This window comes from Ovis aries, chromosome 17 (assembly GCF_016772045.2).
Source record: "Ovis aries strain OAR_USU_Benz2616 breed Rambouillet chromosome 17, ARS-UI_Ramb_v3.0, whole genome shotgun sequence".
In the NCBI taxonomy this organism is placed as follows: Eukaryota; Metazoa; Chordata; class Mammalia; order Artiodactyla; family Bovidae; genus Ovis; species Ovis aries.
Window position 1 is genome coordinate 62,260,023 of NC_056070.1, and position 25,431 is coordinate 62,285,453.

Sequence of the window (25,431 nt, forward strand, 5' to 3'; positions counted from 1 at the left end):
AGCTGGGATCGTTCAAAGTCATCTTGACTAATGAAAGTGAACCTTAAAAGATTTAAAGTTGACATGAATAAATTGGATGGTTTGGGAATGTTTCTTTTTAAGGGATGTTTCTGAAGAACATAAGAAACTTTCCCTGGAGGAGGAGACAATGTGGTTAAGAATCCGTTCCTTAACGTTGAGGCTAATCAGTGGACTTCCAAGTCTTAACCACTCTGTCGGGCCCAAGAACTCAGAGAAGACCACTGAGAATGGAGTGTCCTCCCGGATTGACATTCTCCGTTTGCTCCTTCAACAGCTGGAGGTGGCCCTGGAGACGGGAAAGCGGTTTATTGAGAAGGACATTCAGGTATCATCAGTGTTTATTTACAATCAAAGCTGCAAAAACCTGTGACTGTCTTTTTGAAAATAGGAGTTGGGGTTGGGAGAGTAGTAAAGTGGGGCTTCCCAGGTGGCGCTAGTGGTAAAGAACCCGCCTGCCAGTGCAGGAGACACAAGAGACACAGGTTTGATCCCTGGGTCGGGAAGACCCCCTTGAAGAGGCAACCCACTCCAGTATTCTTGCCTGGAGAATACCATGGACAGAGGAGCCTGGTGGGCTACAGTCCATGGGGTTGCAAAGAATTGGACACAACTAAAGTGACTTAACACTTAAACGCATGAGTATTAAAGAACAGAATTTTGTCCCAGTTTATGGCATCTACAGGAAAAAGATAAAACTTTTTAAACTTGGTGAATTGCAAAGGCTTCCTCAGTATCCAACTTGGATAGTGAGGAAAAGCAGAGTAGTTTTTTTTGTGATGATTAACTTTTAATACCTACCAAGAAATTAATGCAGTGTTTTTGTTTTCATCATAATGATTTGGTTATTATTAGCTTGCAGATCAAAGCTTTGTGATTTAATCATGGAAATAGATTTTTATACAGTAGTTACTGTTCCTTGTTTTCTCATTTTGTGAATTCATTTTATGAATTGAAAATTCAGTGGATTTAAAGAACATCACTTTTTCTCCTTTCCAGTACCCTTTCCTTGGTCCTGTACCTACCAGAATGGCTGGATTCTTTAATTCTGGCTGTTCTCAGTGTCAGACCAGCTCTTTTTATCTTGTCAGCGATATTTATGAGCTGGACATCAATGGTTTAGGTAAGTGTATACTTGCACGTATATTTACGGCATCTTTGTCACTGAAAACTTACTGAATGCAACAAAATACCTATCACCTCACATATTTGGAAAAGTTTGGCAGAGGTGGAAGCTGGGAGCTGTTCTGGAACGTCGGGTTTGATATACAAGAAATTCCATTAACATATAAGAAAATCGATTAACTGTTTACAAGTAATGTTCTACAAATTTAAGTTTGTTCCATATTTTATTTTCTCTACCACCTTTTCTCCCCTCCCCCACTTTCCCTGGTTAGGCACCTCTAAATACCAGTCAATCCCTTTCCTACCTTTTTAAGTCCGTTCCATATTTCAAATCATTTTTTAGGTCCAAAAGTTGAAGAAATCCTTGGTTTGTTGAAATATCGTTGGATTTCAAATTGAATTCTTTTAATTCACTCATTTATTTAAAAAATTTTTTTAATTCAAAGTATCATTGATTTATAATGTTAATTTCTGGTATACAGCAGAGTAATTCAGTTATATCTGTATATATTTTCATATTCTTTTCTATTAGGGTTTATGATAAGATACAGTTGCCTGTGCTGTATAGTCGGACCTTGTCATTTATCCATTTTATAAATAGTAGTTTGTATCTGCTGATCCCAAACTCCTAATTTATCCCTCCTCCACTCCCCTTCTTCTTTGATAATCATTAGTTGTCTATGTCTGTGAGTCTATTTCTGTTTTATAAATAGGTTCGTTTGTATCAGATTGAAATTTTTACTTAAAAATGAAGGCCTAAACTTTGTAGAGAAGACATATTTTTTTTTCCCTAAGCTGTCAACCCAGTGAGAATAACAAATGCCTTATAGATCATGTATATTTCTGTTTTATTTTTCCCAAATCATAAGGCTTGTTGATTCTGTCATTTAGTGTATTTGAAACACATAAATTTTTAGTCCTCCTAGAGAATTTTAGATAGTGCTTTTGGCGGAAAGGTGATTAACACCTTTCTTTTCCTTTTCTCCTTCCTTTTCCTGTCCTTCATCTTTCTCTCAGTAATGGAATTTAGGTGCCTGTGGGTCTTAAAAGAAAATGTCCTTGCCTATGCTTTCAGGTGTTGGTTTTGCTTCTTTATCTTAATTTAAAAAACAAATTGAAAGTTTTTCATTGTTTGTCAATTGTAGAGGATACAGTGGAGATCCAGGAGCGAGTAGAGAATAGCCTTAAGTCTTTACTAGAACAATTAAAAGGTAAGTGTTCCAACTGTGGATTCCCATATTGTATCTGACTGTCTGACAGCAGCTCATTTTTTAATAGAAACTTGAAAGAGATTTTGAAAAATAATAATGTACACTTTTGGTATTTTTATTTATTTATTTAATTTTAATTTTTACTTTATTTTACTTTACAATACTGTATTGGTTTTGCCATACATTGACATGAATCCGCCACGGGTGTACATGAGTTCCCGATCCTGAACCCCCCTCCCACCTCCCACCCCATATCATCTCTCTGGATCATCCCTGTGCACCAGCCCCAAGCATCCTGTATCCAACATAGACTGGTGATTCGTTTCTTACATGATAGTATACATGTTTCAATGCCATTCTCCCAAATCATCCCACCCTCTCCTTCTCCCTCAGAGTCCAAAATTGGTAGTTTTAAAGACTTGTTTCTACTTCCCTTGTATTCTAGTGGTTAAGACTACATGCTCTCAATGCAGGGGATGTGGGTTCAGTCTCTGGTTGAGGAACTGAGATCCCGCATATGCATGGCATGGTCCAAAACAAAAAAAAACTAAAAAGTTTTGTTTACAAAAATAGTAGACACTTTTTGTAAAACAGTACAGTACACAAATGGGTGTGGTCTTTCCCCCTTTACCAGTCACATTCCCGCCGAGGTAAGTAGGTGCTGTTGACATTCTGCAGTCTGTATTTCTAGAAATGTGCACGGTCATACATATGCATATGGAAATACATAGTAGTGATTTTTAAAAAAAAATATAGGGAAAGATATAATGCATGCTTTTCTGGCTTTATTTTTTGTTATCTTGGACCTCTTACCATGTCAGTTATATCCACACCCCATTTGTTTTAAGAGCTGCATAATATTCCATAATATTGAATCCATGTACTGGTTTTATTTATATACCCTGAGTACATAATATATTATGTGTAACAATGCTGAAATAAATATCTTGGGACATAATTGTTTGGGTACTTATTTGAGTATTTCCTTGGGGTTAAATTCATAGTAATGAAATTGGTAAAGAACATAGGGCTTCCCAGGTGGCTCAGTGGTATAAGAATCCACCTGCAGGCCAGGCAGGTGACCCAGGAGACATGGATTCAATCCTTGGGTCCAGAAGATCTGCTGGAGAAGGAAATGGCGATCCAGTCCAGTAGCCTGGAAAATCGCATGAACAGAGGAGGCTGGGGGGCTACACCCCATGGGGTTGCAAAGCTAAGCAACTGAGTAAATACATATGTGTTTCTTTTAGCTCTCTTAAATACTTTTAAAAAGTATTATTTCATTATAGCTGATTTATAGCACTGTGTTAGTTTCATGTGTACAGCTTGAGATTATTTTCCATTATAGGTTATTGTGCATTTTAAATTTAGAAAGGGCCCTTCTTTTTCAGAGCCTAAATAGTTTTTTATTTTGTTGCTCGAATGAAGCTGAAAATTAAAAGATGATCAAGATTATGAGAGTAAAACATGAAATTTGTTATGAAGGTGCATTTCTACCATGCACATTAGTCTTTCTGTCTATAATGACACAAATTCTTTAAATCACCCACTTGAATTCTTACTTTTATGTGAGTGCCCTGTATATGGAAAGACATAGCTGGTGTTTAGACCCTAGAGTATAATTTATAAGTCTACCTTTTATCTTTTGAAGATAGTAGAGCTGTAGTCATGAGACTTTTTAAAGAGCTTAAAACAGATATTCTTTAGTGTTTGGTTCATTGGGGAGGGGGAGCTTTGTGTATTAAGTCTTTATATCTGCTTATTCTTGACTCGATTGTACAAAATAACACTGAAACAAAAGCTGAATAAAACCATAAAATATTTTTCCTTTTTCAGATGTCTTCAGTAAATGTAAAGGTGACCTCTTAGAAGTTAAAGACGGTAACTTGAAAACACATCCTACTCTTTTAGAAAATCTAGTCTTCTTGGTTGAGGTATGTTTTTGCTTTCATCCTAAAAAACTCAGTTTTCCTTGATTGTGTGGAGGATTAATTTTCAAAAATGAACAGGTAATAGGCACCTTATACCTATAATTTAACCCATCATCACCACCTTTTGTTAATTGAAAAGCAATTTCAATTTTCTGAACTAAATCTTTCCAAAGATATCAGGAGAATTTAATTTATACTGCTAGGGTAAGACTCTGAAATTTGCTTTACAAATCTCTAGAGAATCCTCAGATTCACTCTAAATCTAGCTCTATTCTGTTCATCCTCTTTTTTGACTCAACTATTATGTAGTTTAAGTTAATTCTTGTTAAATTTTTAATTTGCTTTTTACATTTGTTGCTGCTCTTCACTAGTTGCTAAGATTCTGCATTATGAAGGAGAATCCAGGAGCTGATGTAGCAAAACTCTTTTTAGCCAGAGAGAAAAAGAGGAGGACCACAAATACTCATAGTCCAGTATCTTTTTTCCTTTTGTCACACGTTTAATTACTTTCTTTTTCTATTAGTCTGTAAGCTTCCTGAGGACTTTGTTCTCTATTTTGGTGACTGGCACATTTCAAGTGTGTAAGAGATAATATGAGTGAATGAGAAATACTTGTGTATGTGTCTGTGTGTGTGTGTGTGTGTATATATATGTACATGAATATACTGTAAACTCCTAACTTAATACAAAGGAGAATGGGTGCTGACCAACTCGGGGAGAATTCTTCGTACATAAGTTAAGGTTTGCACATGAGGTTTGCACCAGTGTCTTATCTGGATAGAGAAGTGGGCGCGGAGAGGCATACTGTATGGAACCTTTGGATTCCATGCCTAAATTTGGACTTTTCAGTGAAAAGGATGTTAATAGATCCCTATTTCCTGCAAGGAGATGAAAGAATATTGGACTGAGTAGAGGATTAGTTTAGAGCTGGGAGAGTGAGGAGAAGAGTAAAGGCAGTATTCTGAGGAGGAGATGAAGAAGATGTGGATCAATGTGGTGACTGTAGAATTAGAGTGGAGAGTTATAAGAGAAATTGAAGGGATTTACAAAGAGGAGCTGTTTGCATAGAATTGGTTTAGTCCATAGTCTTTGTTCCTGATAGGTATCTTGAGTGTAATCCTTATTGATGAATTTGCAATTTTTCTTCTTTCAGACTATTTCTATTATCCTTTGGGTGTCCAGTTACTGTGAGAGTGTCCTGCGACCATACAAATTAAATTTACAGAAAAAAAAGAAGAAGAAAAAAGAAACTAGTATCATCATGGTAATAACAGAGAAAACACAAGTAACAATTTGGCTGCATGCTGCTTTTTTTTTCCACTCTTTTCCTGCATTTTGTAAAGGATCTTAGGATCTTATATGCATTCATTTTCTCTCCCCAGCTTAAAAAAAAATTAATACAGAAAAACTGAAAGACTACTATAATGACACCCAAACATCCATACCTAGATTCACCACTTATTAATGGTTGTCACATTTCTCTCTTGCCCTTTCTCTTTTCTAACATCCCCCACCCCCATTTGTTAAACCATTTGAAAGTATAGACTTTGTGATATTTAACTCACCAGGGTAAAAGAAAGAGTCTCCTACAAAACCACGGTACTCAAGACATTTTCACACCCAAGATATTTAATATTGATACAATAATATGTTCACATTAACCTTTCCCCTGTTATCTCAGTTATGACTTTTATAGTCTTTTTCAGAATCCTAGAATTTTACTAAGGATTTGACACAGCTTTTAGTTGTCATTTGACTGTTCTCTTCTTTCATTGAAAGTACTTCCTTAGCTTTTTATGTTTGTCTTTGTCATTGAAGAGTCTAGCTAGATTTTTGGTAGAATATACCACAATCTGCTGCTGCTGCTGCTAAGTCGCTTCAGTCGTGTCCGACTCTTTGCAACCCCACAGACGGCAGCCCACCAGGCTCCCCCATCCCTGGGATTCTCCAGGCAAGAACACTGGAATGGGTTGCCATTTTCTTCTCCAATGCATGAAAGTGAAAAGTGAAAGTGAAGTCGCTCAGTCGTGTCCGACTCTTAGCGACCGCATGGACTGCAGCCCACCAGGCTCCTCCGTCCATGGGATTTTCCAGGCAAGAGTACTGGAGTAGGGTGCCACTGCCTTCTCCTCTCACAATCTGGATTTGGTTAATTGTTTCATTAGATTTAGATGCTGTGTCCATTTTAGCAGTTAAATCAGGAGGCACTAATGTTATGTCCCATTATTGATAATTTCAGATTTAATTATTTGATAAAGGAAGTATCTGCCAGATTTCTTTATTATGACTATGTCTTTCCTCTCTGTAATTAATCTGTGAATTGAGACTGTGAGTGTCTTGTTCCCCAGAGCTTTTCACCCACTACATTTAACATTCATTATTAGTGTGACTTGCATGAGTCATTTATTACTTTGATGGTTCCAGAATGGTAATTTTTAAAAAATGTTACTAACCATTAATAATTTATTATCTGGCATTCTGTAAAATAGAGTTGTATATTTTTAATATCAACTGTCTATTTTAGTATCACTGTGTACTCATTCTTTTTAAAATTTGCCTTATAAGCCGTTGTCATCATTTTCTTTTGGATGCCCACATTTGGCTAATGGGAGCCACTTTAGGCTGGTTCCTGTCCTTGAACTCGTCCTCATTGGTTTTTGAGCCCTTACTTTCTGAAACCACAAAATGTTCTAAGCACTTTGTACTCAGCCATTGAAATGAAATCATACGTTTTTTCCATTGAGCCCTGGTTCCTTTATGGGGAATAGCTATTCAGAATACTAAGATCTAGTTGTTAGATGCATTAATTGCTATTGGGGTTTTATTGCTTCTAGTTAATGTCAGTGAAGAGAGACAGGAAATTTATTTAGATACATACACACATAGTTTTAAATAATTAATTCTTACTGATAACCTCCAGCTGTAGTCCAATATCACAGTCCTCTTCCTTCCATTCCTTCTCTCATTCCATATTTGTAGCTTTCTTTTCAGAGTGAGAACAACAGTTCCCAACAGGATCAATATATTTATTCATTTGCTGTTTTACAGTAAACACTGTAAATAGTTTTGGAAATAGTACATTGGTTCCATTACCAGTTCCAGTAACAAACCCACTGAAGTTCAAATTTTTGCAGTTCTTTTTTGTCCTTAGAATATGTTCAGTGAATGTAGTAGTTGAGGTACTCTATAAAAGCACTAGAGTTTAAAACTCGGATTATGTTATTAATGGGATGTAGATGAGATTCATGTATTTCTGTTTGTATTCAACTTTGGAGTTTCCTCCCATCTTAATTGGTTAACTTTTGAATGTGTGAAACATTAACATAATTTGTATTCTTTTCATAAGGAAAGATGTTCAGGATATAGTCTGCAATGGCATGCTATTCATTAATGGGAGATTTTTGTTCATTGTAGCAATATAGTAACCATTGTCATTTGAAAATTTTGATGGTTTTATTAGTAATATTAATTTCCTGCACAGTTCAGTAACAATTCAGGAATTCTTTAGATTTGACACTTGTCCTGGGTATTACCATTTATTTACTTCTCTCCTTCATTGTTCAAGATAATTTTAACAGATCATGAGTGCAGAGTTTGAAAGTATAGACCAGAGTTGCTCTGTTACTTTCTCTTCTGCAGAAAACCTGCACTCCTAGTACTTGTCAAAATAGCTTTTGTTATTTGGATTTTGTGCGAGTTTTTGTAGATATTGCTTTTCTAATTTCCAAAAATGAGGATAGCCTTCTTTTTTCTGTCAAAGTAACCTAAAGATATGAATAAAGAGAAGATCACCCATTTTCCCACTCAACAGTGATAGCCACTACATACAAGCCAGAAATATAGAAACTTTCTATAGAACTTTCTATCAAAAGTTCTGAACTTGGCTATTTGTTTTGTTTTCACTTAATAAGGTATCTTGGACATCTTTTCATTTCAGCAAATATAGATGTATCTCATTACTTTTAATGCTTATGTGCCATCCTGTTTTATTCATATACCATAACTTATTCTCAATGTTGGGTGTTTAGTTGGTTCTAATTTTCTTTTATTGTTTTATTTTTAAAAAATTATTTTTGGTTGCGCTGGCTCTTCCTTGCTGTGCTCCAGCTTTTAGTTGCAGCAGGCAGGGGCTACTCTTCATTGCGGTGCACAGCCTTCTCATTGCAGTAGCTTCTCTTGTTGTGGAGCACAGGCTCTAGGCATAAGGACTTCAGTAATTGGGGCTTGCCGGCTTAGTTGCTCATGGCATGTGGAATCTTCCCGGATCAGGGATCGAACCCTTGTCCCCTGCATTGGTAGGTGGCTTCCTATCCACTCTATCACCAGGGAAGTCCTAATTTTCTCTTAATATTACAAACAGTACTGCTATTAAAATATGGACAAATATATAAGATGAATTTATAATATGATTTCCTTAGGCTATCTCTTATATCTGAAATTACTACGTATACAGGTTTCCCCTGCTACCAAGATACAGTATTCCTTTGAAACCTTTCATAAGCCCAAGTGGCATAAGGGAAAGAAGCAATTACCTTAAGACACATCTTGCTAATGGGATACACAGAACAGGTTGAGATAAAGCACAGATGCTTACAGAGTTCAGAGCTGTGGTGGCTTGATGTTGAGTATAATAGTTCCAGTGCTATTCTTGTTGCTCAGGGTGTGCACTACTTCTATAATAGCTTGCTGCAAATGCTTTTCACCTTCTTCCTGTTAGAGTGAAAATCTTCTTTGGATTTCTTTTGGTTAGCAAAAACAGGTACTAATGTAGGTCTTTCATAAAAGCTAAGTGGCATGAAGTGAACTTTCAAAAAGCCAGAGATACCTATTCTTCTGTTTTTACATTCTCCAATGGTGTGGTATATCTTTACCCATTCGATAGGCAAACATTGATACTCCTGCCCGCTGCCAATTGGTGTTAAAAGAATTCTGTTGATGTTGCACCTTCAAAGAAAACTTCCTGAGTGAAAAGCTAGCTTTACTAGTTGATTGGCTGGGTTTCTTGTGTTTGTCTGTTTTTTTTTTTTTAATTATACCATTACTGGGATTTTTTTTGTTTCCTTTTTTCCTTTTTTAAAGATTTATTATTTATGGCCGCACTGGGTCTTCGCTGCTGTGCATGGGCTTTCTCTAGTAGCAGTGAGCATGGACCACTCTAATGCAGTCCATGGGCTTCTCATTGCCAGTGGCTTCTCTCGTTGCCAAGCGTGAGCCCTAGGGCGTGTGGACTAGCAGTTGTGCCCCGCGGGCCCTGGAGCACAGGCTCAGTGGCTGTGGCCATGGGCCCAGGTGCTCTTTGGCGTGTGGAATCTTCCTGGAGCAGGGATTGAACCCTTGTCCCCTGCATTGGCACGCGCATTCTTATCCACGATGCCACCAGGGAAGCTCTCTGGGATTTCTTTGATACATTTTCTGTTTCTGTCTTCGGCCAAGGTTTTCCTATTGTGGTGGTACTATTTTTTGCATTGATGTGTTTTGAGCTATTGACTCTTAACATAATTATGTGATATAAGCATTGAAGAAATATGTTTGATAATCTTTCAACTTCTTAAAAAAAATTTTTTTTTTTTTTTAGCCACCTGTTTTTACCAGTTTTCAAGACTATGTTACTGGGCTTCAGACTTTAATTTCCAATGTTGTGGATCATATTAAAGGACTTGAAACACATCTAATTGCACTTAAACTTGAAGAACTTATTTTAGAAGACACTTCTCTCTCGCTGGTAAGAGACTGTAGTTGATCAGCAGTAAGTTATATAGAGATAGTCGAGTGTTCTCACTTCTGTCACAGGGACAAGTTAGTTTTCAGTTCACCATTCTCTCCTTGTAGGACTTGAGATTAGAAGGCCCCTGGCACTAGTTTTTTATTGTGGTGGTGGGGTCTTCTCCCTGTCATCCCCTCATCCCTGACTCTTCACTGTTATACATTTTTGGGGGGTGTTGTTTAACTGTGAAAACTACTGACAGATTGTTGAGGAGTAGAATTATTATTGTTCCTATTTTGAGCACCAGAGGAAACCAGACATACTTTTGAGAAATCAGGGACAATCTCCTTGACTGAGAACTTTCCTGCTGCTGGATTGCCTGGTTTCTTTGGCCAGCCCAGCAATCATCACATAAAAAAGGAAAGATGCTGAACATCAGAAATAATTGTGTCAGTATTAGTTACGTCAGAGCAAGTCAGCCAATAAGGAAGTATGGAATCAAAGGAATTAGTTTTCTCCTGATCATTGTTTTTAGGCTGGTTTCTTAAAATTCTGCAAGGAAAATCCCTGTAAAGTCACTTTTTAAAATGTAGGTTCTTTTTAAAAAACAAATTTAATAGAACAAACAAATGGTGTCAGGTGAGTTAACATGCACCAGCCTGGAGTAGGTTTAGGATTTTGGAAGGTGCCAGAAGGGCAGTTGTGGAGCCACCTGTTTCTAGATCGTTGTTCCAGTGATGTAACTCTGATCTTAAGGGAATGATTTTCTTGAGTAGTTTGTCTAACTTGAGCCTCTGCTGATGACTGAGCTCCCCTAGTAATATGAGGCAGCCACCATCCCAGCCCAAGAGCTCCACCCAGGCCCTTGGAGGGAAGGGAATAAATGGAATCTTGCTTGGCACACCAACTTTAAAAGATTGTAAGCCCCTCTTTTGTAAAAAACAACATATTAGAACTTTGAATAAATGCTTACTATGGGAAAGGGCTCAGAGCATTTAACATTTCCAAAGATTGATTAAAGGAATCAGACAAGTGATGCCTAGAAGTTTGGTTTTAGCCAGTTAAGCTGTATATTCAGCTGTTTTCCTATGTACTTTAGAATGAATATAGACTATACAGAATGAATATAGGTCATTAGAGGTACTAATTGATGAATTATTAATTTTTAGTATTTTTGTTTCCCTCTTTTTAAGCCTTACATTGTTTCAAAAAGTAAAATCTGTACATGGTGGGAAAAAAAAATTCGAAGAGGAAAGAAAGACTATGTAGTACTGAATAAAATAGGTTTGTGTACATACCTTTTAATGCATGTTTGGGTAATAAAGTGTGCTTATCTGGTTTCTTTTGGGCTTTAAAATACTGCCAAATTCACATAAAGTTTAACAGTTTTTAGCCAATCTTCCTTCCGTATTTAAACACTCCACCCATCCCCTTTATTTTTTGTGCTGTCTACCACAGGTCAAATGAGCAGCAAATATTTAACTCACATATTTGAGCAGCCTTAGGAAAACTTTGGTCTTTTTTAGTTGTTTGGCCTCTGGAATCTGTGGACTTTATTAAAATGGAGGGAAGTGTGTCAGTATTATAACTAAAAAAGATGATACTGGTAAATGTGATGCCTTTAGAAAGTAGCTATGATAATGTCTAAATTAATAATAAATTTCTGCTTTTTTCTTGTTTCCTGATGACTAATAGTAAGAAATCTCAGTTTTTCTACTTTGTATAGCTCATCAGAAAATTGTAGTGACTTTATGGCCAAAGTGCTTAGTAATTATTTTTCTAACTTTTTTCCTTGATCAGAAATCTCAATTTTCTGACTTGACTAAGATTACTTGAAAGAATAGTAATGCTAAGCAACAGGGTCTTAGTGAAAAGTCACATGGAGAAACAGACATCTGTGATGAGATTAGCCATCTTTGCATTTAATGAAATTGAAAATGACCCACTCCATTGTGATGGAGCTTCTGATGGAGTTAAGTGGTAATTTTAACTTACATGTGAAAAACTATAATCTGGGGGAATGCTTTCTGAGCAGGACCACTCATTCTTATTTCCTTTGTAGGAAGAGAGAAAATTTTCAAAGACTGTACAAGGGAAAGTGCAGAGCAGTTATCTGCACTCACTTCTGGAAATTGGGGAGCTGCTGAAAAAAAGACTTGAGACGACAAAGAAACTAAAAATTTAAAAGTTAGTGTGAACCACGGGCACTGATGATTCTACAACAGAAAATGACATCATCTTCCCAGGCAAAAACTACATCTGGTTGACCATCATTTTAAATCCAGAACTTCCTCATAAAATGCATGAAGGACTTTGATTGTGAATTAATTTTTTAGGTATTAAATGTATACAACTGATTAAATTATTGTATATAAACCAGAAGCAGGACCCTTGTCTGGGTTTGACCACTTTTTATACATGTTCATATGCATATGGCAGCCACAAGAGAACCCCACTTTTCTTCTTCCTTTCTATCACCAGAAACATCTGGTGGGTGGTGGTGGTGGTTGGGGGTGTCCTATAAAAGCAGCAATAGAAATTAAGCATAAAGCATTGAACTCAGAGCAGCTGAATGGCCCTACCATTATAGCAGTGGGTGTTTTGGTCTGGTCCTTGAGCCTTAGGAAGCAGGAAGCCAGTAGAAGGGGACCATGATTGGGAGCAGGCCCTCTTTCCAGCTGCTTAGCTCCCACAAAACCCAAGATAGGTACTCAAAGGGCTTCCAATTAAATTTGGCGTAAGCACCTGCCACTGAAGGGCATCACTCAGATGATAACAGGCCCTCATTTTTTGGCTTAATAATGCCAGTGGCCAAGACATCCCCATCCTGGCTCCTGCAAGAGTTAAATCTGACAGGCTTCTGTTAACTTATAGCTGTTTGGAGGGGAAAGTAGTGCAGACCACTTATAAGCCTGCTGAGGACTAGCTTGCTATCTTTTGTCTGTTTGGGAAAGACAGGAATCACTGTTTTAAAGAAGAGAGGTGTACATAATTTATGCAGGCAAGTCTAATACCAGTGTCATTGGTTTTGAGATATATATATATATATGTATATGCTTTTACATATATACGTATATTTTCAAGCATATATACATGTGTATATATGCTTGAAAATAAAGATTTAATACTTAGTGTTTTTTAAGTGGGGGGTTTGGGAAGGAAGAAAGGAAAGAATGTATATTAATATGGATTTAATCTAGGTTTTAAGTTTTAGGCTGGCAAAAGAAACATTATCAGTTGGGTTTGAGGTTGCATTTACTTTTTTCAAACTTGAGTTATACCAGGATGGTGTTGAACCTTGTTCACCTGGAGCTCCCCAAGACTGTAGCTTTAGAGGTTGGTCTGACAGAAAACGTAAACATTGCTCTTGAAAATGTTACACATTTTATACAATTGCTTTGGTAATTTTTTTGTGTTGGAATCTGTGCTTTAGTCTTTGGTCTTTGTTATCCAAATAACATTAAAGTTAGTAATTCTGAAAAAGCAAAGAAATGAATTTGATGAGGAAATTCAAGTATCTAATGGAGGATTGGTCTTGAAGGCCTTCCAAGTTCTCTCCAACTCACTTCTCCAGTGAAATGTGATACTTTTTTCTTTTAAAAGCAACCAGAAAAAGAGCTTAGAAAATCTCTTTATGCAAAGCAACTGCATTTTGTTTCCATCATTTGGATTTTAGATTCACAATTTGATAGGGTGATAACTGTCTCAACTTGCAAGGAAACTGTTTTGAAAATTACTGAATTACCTTTTCAAAATAAGACTTGTTGGAAATCTTAGTCCATCCAGTAATTTCAAAAAACTAGATTTGATGTTAATTGGTAGCCAGAGCTGTCATACCCCATCCCAAAAGGAAAGAACTGCTTTGAACAAGATGAATTAAAAATTGATTCCAAATCTAATAACATTTCACAAAACTATGGCCTATTTAGATGGAACTTTGTGTATGGGGGGGTGGGGCTATGTGTGTATAGCATGTGTTCTTGAAATGACGTTTCTCTGAATATCCAAAAATACTGTGCATAGAAGTAGAAATGCTCTTTGAAACAAGTCTATCAGCTGACCATGATCATTCTAGAATATGTGTGCTCAGTGAGCTGGCCTTGGTCCTCAGGGACAGTGTGTGACTCCAGTGGTCTGCCTACCTATTTTCTTTCCTAGGGGCATCTGGGTCCTCTACTGGTTTTAGTGACAAACAATGTTACATTGGGGTTATGCTTCTTTGTTACTTAACTGATTTCCCTACTAAATGTAGCATTTCAATTAGATCCAACCTCTTACATTTTGAGAGAATTGTAAAAAGAATGAAATTATGCAGAAATGGCCAATATCTTTTATTGATCTGTTCTTTTGGAAACTGTCATGCACTATAAATTGTGTACAGTTAAAAAAAATATATATATATATATTCTTACATGAGTAAAAAGCACCCTCTCCAGCAATTGTATGTCATTGGTATTTGAAGAGAATTCCCAAATAACTCATTGCTGCTGCTGCTGTTTTTACTTTGTTTGGGTTTTTTGTTTTTATTTTGTGTGGAAAATTGATATTTAAAAAAAAAGGAAAGGAGGAAAAAAAAGACTACTGTTTACAGACTGAAAAATTACTGCTTTTTATACTACTGAGATCCTAAGTTAAGACTCTCCAAAGCAAACATTTGGTTTAAATCATATATCTGATGTGGATAAAAGGTAGAGAAATTTTTAGTGTTCTCCACATAATGGAAAATGTACAAATGCCTAGTTGTGTTGCCCATCAATTTTGTATATTTTCATAATTTTAATTGTTCAAAATTGCATTATATTTTGCAGTCACTATGTTCAATCTGGATTTGTCTTTCATTTTAACTTTTAATATAAAAAGGGGTTTCAATGTATCTACAGCCTTGTTATTGAAACTCTTCCTACTTTTTTGCTCTGATTTATTAACGTGGGAAGCATATATTCTTCCTTCTTCAGAATTAAGTGAAGCATAGCAAATCTACTTTAAACTGGATGGGTTAATTTATATAAAACACTTTCAGTTTGGCACGTTTGCCTGGTTCATTTTTGTTCGTGTTCTTAGAAGCCACAACTTTTTAAATGGTATAATTCATTTCAATTTTGTACTGTTATATTCCTCAGAAAAATGATACTTGTGAATTTAAAATTACTCCAAGGCCACACTAGTCCTTTTGTTTAATAGCACCTTGCGCTTTAGTATTCATTAATTAGATTTATGCATGTATTGGGCATTTATTGTGTGCCAGATTCCATGTTAGGCTCTGCTGATATAATGGTAAATGAGACTGTGTATCCTAGTTAGTGGCTGAAGTGGGGGAAGAGACAATAAAGGTAAATATTAGTTTGTAATTAATTCCTGACTAATAAAATAAAAGTCAGGATATATGATAGGCAGGGTCACCAGAGGACCTCTCAGATGGTGCCATCTAACCTGAATGAGGAAGAGTCAGCCTTGGAAAAGGGAATACAAGTCAAAGGCAGGAGACTGCTGAGCATGTTCCAGTGACTGGGAAAAATGGTTCAAGTGCCTGGGACTTAAAGGAGTGGAAGAGGAGTACAGATTGAGATAGAAGGTAGAATGGGATTAGGGCAATCAGGAAATTGTAGCCTGGGGAAGCAATGAGATTTCTAAATTTAGTGGGAAGTTACTGGAGGATTTCAGGCAGGCTGATTACATGGGTTTTTTATCCAAGAGTATATGAACGTACAGGCTGAGATCAAACGTTTATTCATACATGCAACACAGTGGGAAGAGCTGTTTTTCTTTCTAGTTTCCTTTCTGTCCTGTGATATTAAATGCCCTTAATTGAGCCCCGGAAAAGTCAGTTTTTGCTTCTTCAGTTATGAATTAATGCCACCTCAACATTGTTTTCCCCTTTAACAAAAAGTGGGCACTTGGCTGTTTCTCACTGCCATTTTTGAGTTCCTCAAAAGGTGGACTCAGGTTTATATTTTTTTCATGTTCCCTGTTTTTGAGATGCTGTCACTGCCTCGATGCAGACATGTATTTCATAGTAACAAGCAGAGGGTAAGCAACCATGAGCCAAATGCTTATAAAAATTATTTGTGGGGTACCTGTGTTTATGCTTGAGCATAGTAGTTTTTTGCAACCTCAGCTTCCACATACCTAGTAAAAGTGGGTTCTAGATAATGTACTGTTTTATGGATGAGAAAAGCAGTTATTGCAGATAAGGCTACTAAGGCCAGGCAGTAAGGTAAGGGATGGGTAAGATTCCAACTCTTAAGCATTGATGAAATGAGCTAAAAATCAGTGTCTCTCCCCCCCCACTCCGCCCCCGCCCACCCACCTACCTCACATTCTTCATCTTGATTCTGTCTTAGAGGTTCTCTATTGAAGAACCATTCTTTCCTAAAGCAATTCTAATGCCTCGTGTCTGTGTGTGTGTGTGTGTGTGTGTGTGTGTGTGTCACCAATTACCAAGGACTATTAGTAAAATTACCCTTGGCACTATTTGAGATAACTTGCAGGTTCTTTAGAACAGGACTCATGTTGGCTCCAGGGGCTCATTGTGCTTCAGTTTATCTGGAAATTCCCTTAAAAATTGTGTAGGATTTGATTCTAGGAAGCCATAGCCTTTATTACAGTCTAGTTATTGTCCACACAATATTAGTAAATTATATGCTAATTAGTAGAGGGAAGGAATCCATTGGACATGTTAGGGAAGATTTTTGTGTGGCATATACAAATCACTGCAGATTCTAAATGAGAAACACGGCCTACCTTTAATGAAAAATATTTATGCAAAGAGTCTTTGATGTATGATAATCCAGTGCCATCCAATAGCCCGCATTTCTTCAACTCAAAACCCTAGGCTTATAATGATAGAAGGCATGGACCCATCCAATGAAATACCCGTGGGTGGGTTGCCACTTTCCTGTCTTTCCCCTTACAATTGAGAAATGAGACCATATTCGAGGACTGAATTTAGTTTGAGAGTCCTTTCTCTACCTGTCATTTGTCTTACTCTAATTTCTATAAGACAACAAATACTTCAAAGAATGGAAATGACTGTTTAAGGTAGATGAGAAAAAACTAGAACAGCTCAACAAGTTTACCAGTGAGAAGTATGGAAAAAGATCTTGCAGATTTTTCAGTTAGAACTGAAATAATGAGTAGGGGACATACTGAAATTATTGGGCCTAATATATAAAGTTATTCTTTTGTCAAATATTGAGAGTATCGATGCTGGCCATGGGCAGGTGTTTAGGCTTAAACATCTTTTATCTAGTTGGTTTGAATTGTTAGCCTAAGCTGTGCGATTTCTTTTGTTGTTGTTCCATCCAATTAAACACATGAGTTTTGCTGTATTTTTTGTTCCAAGTGGTTTTAAATACCCAATATGGCTGAAATGGAGGAATTTAAAGTTTTACTTGCCAACTCTGCTCGACTTAAATTTCTTTGTGTGGGTGCAGTTAGACATTTTATAAGCTGCACTTTGATATTTTCAATAGTTAAGTATGGAAGTGTGAATGCTACATGAAGCTTACTATTGCAGATAATTGCTCATCACTCTTGAGAAGAGATTTGAAAGTCAGTACAGTGCTCTCCTACTCTGCTTATTAAAAAGCTGGTGGTTACTGAGTAATCAGCAGTGACAAGGTGACTTAGATGGACAACAATCCCTTTCTAAAGAAACGTTCAAATTGAACTGAGTTACATCATTTAGCTGTCTAGATGCAACTCTTAAAGAAACTTACCAGACTATACTGGTAAAACTAAGAATCTGCTGTATGTATCTTACGGAGTATGGGAAAGAATTTACTGCTATTCAACTTCAAGGACCAGAAAACGGACAATGCATTCGACCAGCTGCAATCAGTCCACCTGAATCTGAACACCTGTGGAAAGGAAATTAAAGGTAGGTCTTGAGCTCAGCCTAGTTTCCACAGTGTTACCAGGTTAGTCTGTTACCCTGGTAGAGCAGAGTCCACACCACCTTAGCTTTAAAAAAATAAGTTCCAAGGAAAAAGCAGGCCACAGGCCAAAGCATAATTTGTAAAAGAAAACTAAATGGCTACAGGTCTACTTAAGGAAAACACAGAAACTTTAATTGGGATCAGAACCATACCTTTCAAGAACCTGGGCAGTATACTCCTCTTTATAGCACCGATTTCTTCTGAGGGGGAATTTCACAAGCCATCCAAGTGTTCACCAGCTATCCGCGACCGGCTACAGAGATGTTCCAAGCCCAGTCACATCAGCGTCAGTGTCCACGCATGCTTAGATTTCAGGTTTCATGCCACTTTTCCTACAACTCCCTGATACCCCAGGAGAGTTTCACAGCCAGAAGGTAACTTACCCCTCCCCACCCCACCAAACCCTGGAGTGCCTTCTCACAGCTCCTCCTTCTCACCCCCCTTCTTCTGGAAGGCAGTCAAAATGTTTAAGCTCTTCTGGAGTTCTTCTTTCTTCCCATCACTCATCTTGTTCTTCTCAATCAGCTTGGTGATCCTGGTCATCTCTGATGCTGGGAAATCTTCACCTTGGTCCAAGATCTTTCCCATGATCTTAAGGTATTGCTCGGCCCACTTCTTGTCAGTCTCCTTCACACTCGCGAGGTTATCCTGCCCCTGCTTCAAGAGGGACTGGCGGGCCTCCACACCAGAGGCCCTGATGAACTCCCCAGCAAGGGTGTCATATGCAGGCAGGCAACCAGGCATACCTAGGTAGATCCCATGTCCCTTTAGCCAGCGCTGGATGGCTCCAACCTTAACTGCCCCACTATACAGGATTGGGTTCTCAAAGTCCCCATCCTGGAAGAGATAGAAGACTGGGTAGCTCTCTTTGTCCAGCTTGTATTTCTCACTCAACTCCATATTCAGCTTGTCGCCATAATCTGTGAATGGAAACCAGAAATGAGGAACAAGACCCCGAGGAAGGCATGGCAGGACGTTGCTGTGAGGCCCGAGCTGAGAATTCCGGCTGTCAGAATTCCTCCTCTGCTACTCCCTAACCACGGGGCATTAGTCAAGTCCTTTACCTCTCTGACCTTCATTTTCCTCATTTGAAAAGGGGGAATTCTGCATATTTATTATACGTGTCACTATGTGCCAGGGACTGTCCTCTAAGTGCTCGGGAGTACCACACTCCCTGACCTCAAGAGCTTACACTCTTCAAAGTGTGAGAAGAGATAATAAACAAAAGAACGTAAGTGATTAGTGCCATGACAAAAATGAAACGGTGACATGTGAAGATGACATGAACTCATGGACCTGAAAACGCAGCAGCCAGACATATCAAGATGTGGGAAGAGTGTTTCAGGCAGAAAAGACTGCAAGTGCAAAAGCTCTGAGGCAGGAATGAGCTGCATGTGTTTAAGGATTACGGGAACGTGTGGTAGGTAATGAACATGGCCCCTAACACTTGAACGCTCTTGGGAGGACCCAATAAGGGGATATGTGCTACTTAACCTGGCAGAGTTAAGTGTTTAATATGTGGTGGTGGTTGTTTTGGTTGCTCAGATGTGTCTGACTCCTTTGCAACCCCATGGACTGTAGCCCATTAGGCTCCTCTGTCCAGGGATTGCCCAGGCAAGAATACTGGAGTGGGTTGCCATTCCCTTCTTCAGGGCGTCTTTCCGACCCAGGGATCGAACCTGTGTCTCCTCCGTTGGCAGGTGGATTCTTTACCACTGAGCCATCAGGAAAGTCTGACGTGGTAGCTGTTACTATTTGCTATGTCTTTCCCAACAGGCAGTGGCAGCCCCAAGGGCTGACACGATGACAGCTACTTGCTTATACCTCGCCAAGACCACCTGTTAGTGGGTAGTGGTATAGGAAGTGTGGGGTTCCAGTCTAGGTCTGTCACTTCATAATCTTGAGCAAGTTTCTCTAAGCATCTGTTTCTTCATTCGGGGATCACAAAACTTTTCACAGTTGCCACAAGGATGACATACATGTAAAACACTTGGCACAGTGGCCTGGCACACAGTAAACATTTGAGCTGAGTTTCTGTGGTCATAGAATCTGCTCAAGCTAAGCCTGCCGTGGGTACCAGACTCCTTGAAGGGCAATGACCCCATTTACACTAGATGTGTGTGGCTCAGACAAGAAGATGCTGGGGTGTTCTGACAAATAGGGAAGTAACCCCTAGTTTCTTCCCCCTCTGCCCTCCTCAGTCATTCCAGACTTATCCATACCTGAGATCCCCACCTCTGCCACCAGGAGATCATCACTGGAAGCTGAGTTTTCAGCCAGACGCTTGAACTCATCCTGCTTCTCACCATAGGGGTACTGGGTGTCAAACTTCACCAGGACGAACTTGCTTTTGGGAATGACCTGAGGGCATATAGAGCTGAGCAAGTGAGGGTTCCCAAGGACCTTTGGGACTAATTCCCTTTCCCCAGGGACCTCTTTCAGGGTAGAAACCAAGCCCACAAAGGAGACAAACTCACAAACATTCATTCATTCGTTCCCTCATCCCTTGATTCATTTAACAATTTGATGATGTTTGCTGTGTCCCGGGGACCCCATTAAGTAGTTGCTCACACTAATCAAACTGTCTGCAATAAACAATGCTACAGACGTTCTAAGGCCTTCTCTTCCAGTGGCCCTTTGGTAAGACTAAGGAAGCCTACCGTTAGCACACACTAGGTTAGCCCCTGTCACGCCCATCATCCCAGGGGGCCTTTCTGGAACCAGCCAACCATCTATAAAGGAGCTGGCACCATGAAAGACACTCTGGTGAAGAGGTCCAGAGTTTGAACTCTGCAATTTCAGGGTTCACAGGAAGTTGCTGAGAGGCTAGGCTTGGGACAGTGTCCCCTCTCTGAACCAGTTAGATTCAGTTTAGATTGGTTAACGCAAGCAGTTATGTTAGATCTCTAGTATCTAAACTGTCAGGATCAAGATTTTTTATTTTAATTGTAAAATTTACATCACATAAAATTTGCCATTTTAAAGTGTACGATTCAGTGGAATTTATTGCATTAACTATGCTGCACAACCATCACTAATACCTACTTCCAGAATATTTTCCATTTTCATCATTGAAAAGGAACCACATATCCATTAAGCCGTCATTCCTCAGTCCTCCTCCTAAGTGACCTTTTGTGTGTGGCTTGTTTCCCTTAGCATAATGTTTTCAAGATTCATTCATGCTGTAGCATGCATCAGTATTTCATTCCTTTTTATGGCCAAATAAATATTCCATTGTATGGATATATCATATTTTGTTTATCCATTCATCAGTTGAGGGATATTTGGGTTGTTTCCACCTAACGGTTATTTGTGAATAGTGTTGTTATCAACACTTGTGTACAGGCTTTTGTCTGAACACCTCTTTTCAGCTCTTCTGGGAACATACCTAGGAGTGGAATTGCAGGGTCATATAGCAATTCTATGTTTAACTTAACGAAGAAATGCAAAACTTCACTTTGATGGTGTTACCCAATGCACAGATTTTTATCTAATAAGCTCCCTCAGGTCAGTAGCACTGCCTTCCCTCCTACAACCTTTTATTTTTCTAATCAAAGTCATCATGGCTGGTTAATTTTTCAACACAGGCAATCACTGCTGTAATTAAATCAAGCTGACACTATTCCAGTTTTTGTTAGTCCGTGTTCCTTTTTTTTTTTTTTGATGTCTATTTGGTTTTAAAAAATATATAACAGTGCCCAGGGACACAAAGGAAGAGGGAGAAGGGTCCAGAACAGGTAATCTTTAAATGGTCACTGATCCCCAGAAGTCTGAGCTCTGGAGCCTAACAAGCAGGGAAGACTTAAAAATATAAATCAGACCACATCCCTCTGGCCCATCTGGCCTTATTTTAGTTTCAACAAACATTTCTACTCAGATCCTTTTCATTTGCTATCTCTACTGGCTGGAGTGCCCTTTCCCTGGGCCTTTCCATGGTTATCAAAGCTGAGTACAAATGTCCTCTCCAAACAGAGAGGCCTCCTGCGCTCATACCAGGTAATTCTGCTTCCTTTCCATCAAACTCTATCATGCCACCATGCACCAGTTTCTTCACTGCATTAATCACTCTGAAATCCTTATTTGCTTGTTGTCAGTCCTCTCCACTAAAATATACATTTATAAGAATAAGGACCCTCTCTGACCTGTTTTCTGCTGTATCCCTAGTGCCCAACAGCACCTAGCATGTGACAGATACTCCAAAAATATCTAATAAATGAACAAACCCAGGATAGGCTTTGGTAGCAGATGCAACATGTCCAAGGAGAAAATTTTTTACGAAAACACATGATAACCTACCTTCAAAGGGAGTTCCATTTATATTATAGAATAATATTAATAATCATGTCTGTGTGTGTGTGTGTGTTAGGTCACTCAGTCGTGTCCGACTCTGTGACCCCATGGACTATAGTTCACCAGGCTCCTCTGTCCATGGAATTTTCCAGACAAGAATACTGGAGTGGGTTGCCATTCCCTTCTCCAGGATTAATAATCAGACAGTGATTTAATACTGAAATAGAATAGAGAGGACTTCATCTTTTATTTTCACCATTTTTAGCCATCACAGAATGGTTTTGAATGGCAAAGTAAAAGTCACTAAGTCATGTCCGACTCTTTGCAACCCCATAGACTATATACAGTCCATGGAATTCTCCAGGCCAGAATACTGGAGTGGGTAGCCTTTCCCTTCTCCAGGGGATCTTCCCAACCCAGGGATCGAACCCAGGTCTCCCGCATTGCAGGTGGATTCTTGGCCAGCTGAGCCACAAGGGAAGTCCTTGTTTGAATGGCAAACATTTGGATGATTAATTTTTTCTTGTTCTTTTATTCAATCTGTACCTTTGAACTGCTTTAGAAATCTCTCTCCTTTCCTCATCCTTGAGGTATCTGTTCCACATTAACCTACACTTAGGCACCTTGTTTCTTCAATGTATTGATGAATTCATCATTCATTCATTGAACAAAAAGGTACTGACAGCCTATCATTGCCAGGCACTGCTCTAAGTGAATACAGAAGTAAAGGAAACAGACAGGATCTCTTACTTTTAGTGGTCGTAAAGGGCAAGAAACAAACAAAAAACAACACTGGAGATCATAGAAAGACCCCTGGATACAGTAACCCTAGGAAGCTCCCCTTTTGTTCTACAGTGATGGAAGAGAGTGAGATTTAGAAACAGACTGCAGAAAACATTTGTTCAGTCAACACATTATTACTGAGCATCTTCTAGGTAACAGGTCAACTGTTAGGTCGTGCAGATGATCAGTGAACAAGGAGACAAGGTAGTTCTTCACAAGTATATAATATTTTAGTGTGGGAGATGATACACTAGGCAAGAGAAAACAAAACAGTGATGAGAGTTCAGAGAAATCAAACAGAGCAATGTGACTGGCACTTCAGATTGCACGAGGGGGAAATCTGAGAAAGCTAAAGCGTTTATCACTCAGTCATGTGCAACTCTGAAACCCTGTGGACTGTAGCTTGCCAGGACCCTCTGTCCATGGGGATTCTCTAGGCAATACTGGAGTGGGTAGCCATTCCCTTCTCCAGGGGATCTCCCCGACCCAGGATGGAACCCAGGTTTCCTGCACTGCAGGCAGATTTTTTCCTGTGTGAGCCATCAGAAAAAACCCCTGGAATGGAGGGGGTGGAGGTAATTTGAAAAGATAACATTTAACCCAAGCCTGAATGAAGAGCAGCAACCAACCTTTCAAAGATTGAGCAAAGAATGTTCTAGTCACAAAGAACTGCAAGTACAAGGGCCTAAGGCAATAAGGAGCTAGGAATAGCCAGAGGACAGAGCACGGCAAGTGTGGTTGAAGCAGAGGGGGCAAAGAGGTGAATTGTTAAGGTTTGAGGAAAGGAGAGGGAAGCAGGGATCAGATCATGCAGGAATTCAGCTACTGTGTGAGTGGACTGAGAGGCTCCAGAGTGGAAATCTGCAGACTAGTGAGGAAACTACTTGAGATATAGCCTAGACTAGGGTGGTAGCTATAAAGATGGAAATACACTAATAGATGAGGAAATACTGCTACCATTAACAGTGCGAAGTTTCCCTCTAAGTCACATTTGGTCTGTGATGTTATCCCATATCCATGTTTGGGTGGTAGTGGGTTCCCTTTGCCAAGAAAGGCCCCCAAAGCAAAGGGTGCTGTGGGGGTGTGCCTGACAACCAACTGGTCATACCTACACTTTTGAATTTTTAAACTTTGCATTCAAAGAGCCACAGGTGCCAACTCCACAACAGGGAACCCTTTCAAAAATACTGAGTTCAACCAACTGAGACAGATTTAGAGCTCCACTTCTTGGTTTCACTTCCCAGCAATGGGTACAAGTTAAGAAAATAAAACGACTGGCTCTCTCTCAACACTCAGCTTGCCCATCACAATGGGCGAGATTAAAAAGGTGCCTGCTGCTGCTAAGTCGCTTCAGTCGTGTCCGACTCTGTGTGACCCCAGAGACGGCAGCCCACCAGGCTCCCCCGTCCCTGGGATTCTCCAGGCAAGAACACTGGAGTGGGTTGCCATTTCCTTCTCCAATGCATGAAAGTGAAAAGTGAAAGTGAAGTCACTCAGTTGTGTCCCACTCTTAGCGACCCCATGGACTGCAGCCTCCCAGGCTCCTCCGTCCATGGGATTTTCCAGGCAACAGTACTGGAGTGGGGTGCCATCGCCTTCTTCGAAAAAGGTGCCAGTGGGTGCAAAATTAGAGGACAGGGACTGCATTCAGCCTTCAACATTCCTAACGTCCATTTACCCAGGCCAAGACCCCAATTCTGTAAATATGGAGGCAGGGGTAGAGGCAAATCCTTCCATGTCTCGACCCGATTTTATCTGTCACCAGGCCCAAGACATTCACTACAGGGTGGACGAAACGAAACTTATTCTTAAAACCTGCACTTTTTAAGGAGACGCAGAATATCTATACAGTGGTTGCAATGGAAGCCAACGCGAGAGAGGCGCTGAAACGCAGGCTAACAAGCTGCGCTTGGAGCTTGGTGGCATCCGCCTCGCACCGCCCTCCGGTTCTCCAACTTGGGACTCAAGGATTGGATCTCGCCCGGCACCGCCCTCTTCCCTTAGGCGACTGGAAGGCTGCATCTCCGCAATACTTTAGCAAAAGAGGAAGCAAATGCAAATACTGCAAACGTGTTTGGGGACCCTAGATCGTATGCTCTATGGTCAGGATACGGTCTGGGCCCAGAGTCCATCAGTCCTACAGGACGGTGGGAAGTCCCCGGACCGTCGCCACAGACCACCTCCTGCCAGCTGTCAGTCCCCTGCGTCCCCTCAAGGGTGCGCGCTCCCTTGGGCGGTCTGGCTGCACCTGCGCGCTAGATTCCCGGCCCCTTTACCTTGTAGAAAGTGATTGTATCCAGGGGAAGGGCGCCCTTGGTGTGCAGGCCACTGCTGTCTTGCGGAGCGGAGAGGAGGAACAGGAGAAGTGGAAATAATGGGGAGAGAGAAGCGGCGCGGGGAATGGCGGCAGCCATAACGCCGGATTCTGGCAG

At 39.6% G+C, this 25,431-nt stretch overlaps 2 protein-coding genes across 5 annotated transcripts in view; one reads left to right on the forward strand and one right to left on the reverse strand.

Annotated features, from left to right (window-relative positions):
* Positions 1–15,016, forward strand: part of NAA25 (N-alpha-acetyltransferase 25, NatB auxiliary subunit) — a 65,325-nt gene extending 50,309 nt beyond the window's left edge. For 2 of the 4 annotated variants that reach the window (XM_004017405.6, XM_060401260.1), the window contains exons 18-24: positions 103–346; positions 1,018–1,141; positions 2,289–2,354; positions 4,191–4,288; positions 5,439–5,549; positions 9,861–10,007; positions 12,052–15,016. In XM_004017405.6, coding sequence (XP_004017454.1) covers positions 103–346; positions 1,018–1,141; positions 2,289–2,354; positions 4,191–4,288; positions 5,439–5,549; positions 9,861–10,007; positions 12,052–12,174 — 913 coding nt within the window. In that variant the 3' untranslated portion in view covers positions 12,175–15,016. Of the gene's footprint in view, positions 1–102; positions 347–1,017; positions 1,142–2,288; positions 2,355–4,190; positions 4,289–5,438; positions 5,550–9,860; positions 10,008–11,182; positions 11,274–11,789 lie in introns of all 4 variants that reach the window. The other 2 variants (XM_060401259.1, XM_060401261.1) reach the window with 2 other exon arrangements.
* A 3,327-nt stretch (positions 15,017–18,343) lies between these two features.
* On the reverse strand, positions 18,344–25,413 carry ERP29 (endoplasmic reticulum protein 29). The gene is given in 3 exon segments (NM_001126354.1): positions 18,344–18,846; positions 20,149–20,287; positions 25,276–25,413. Coding segments are annotated over 3 exon segments (780 nt in total).
* Between the last annotated feature and the right edge of the window lie 18 nt (positions 25,414–25,431).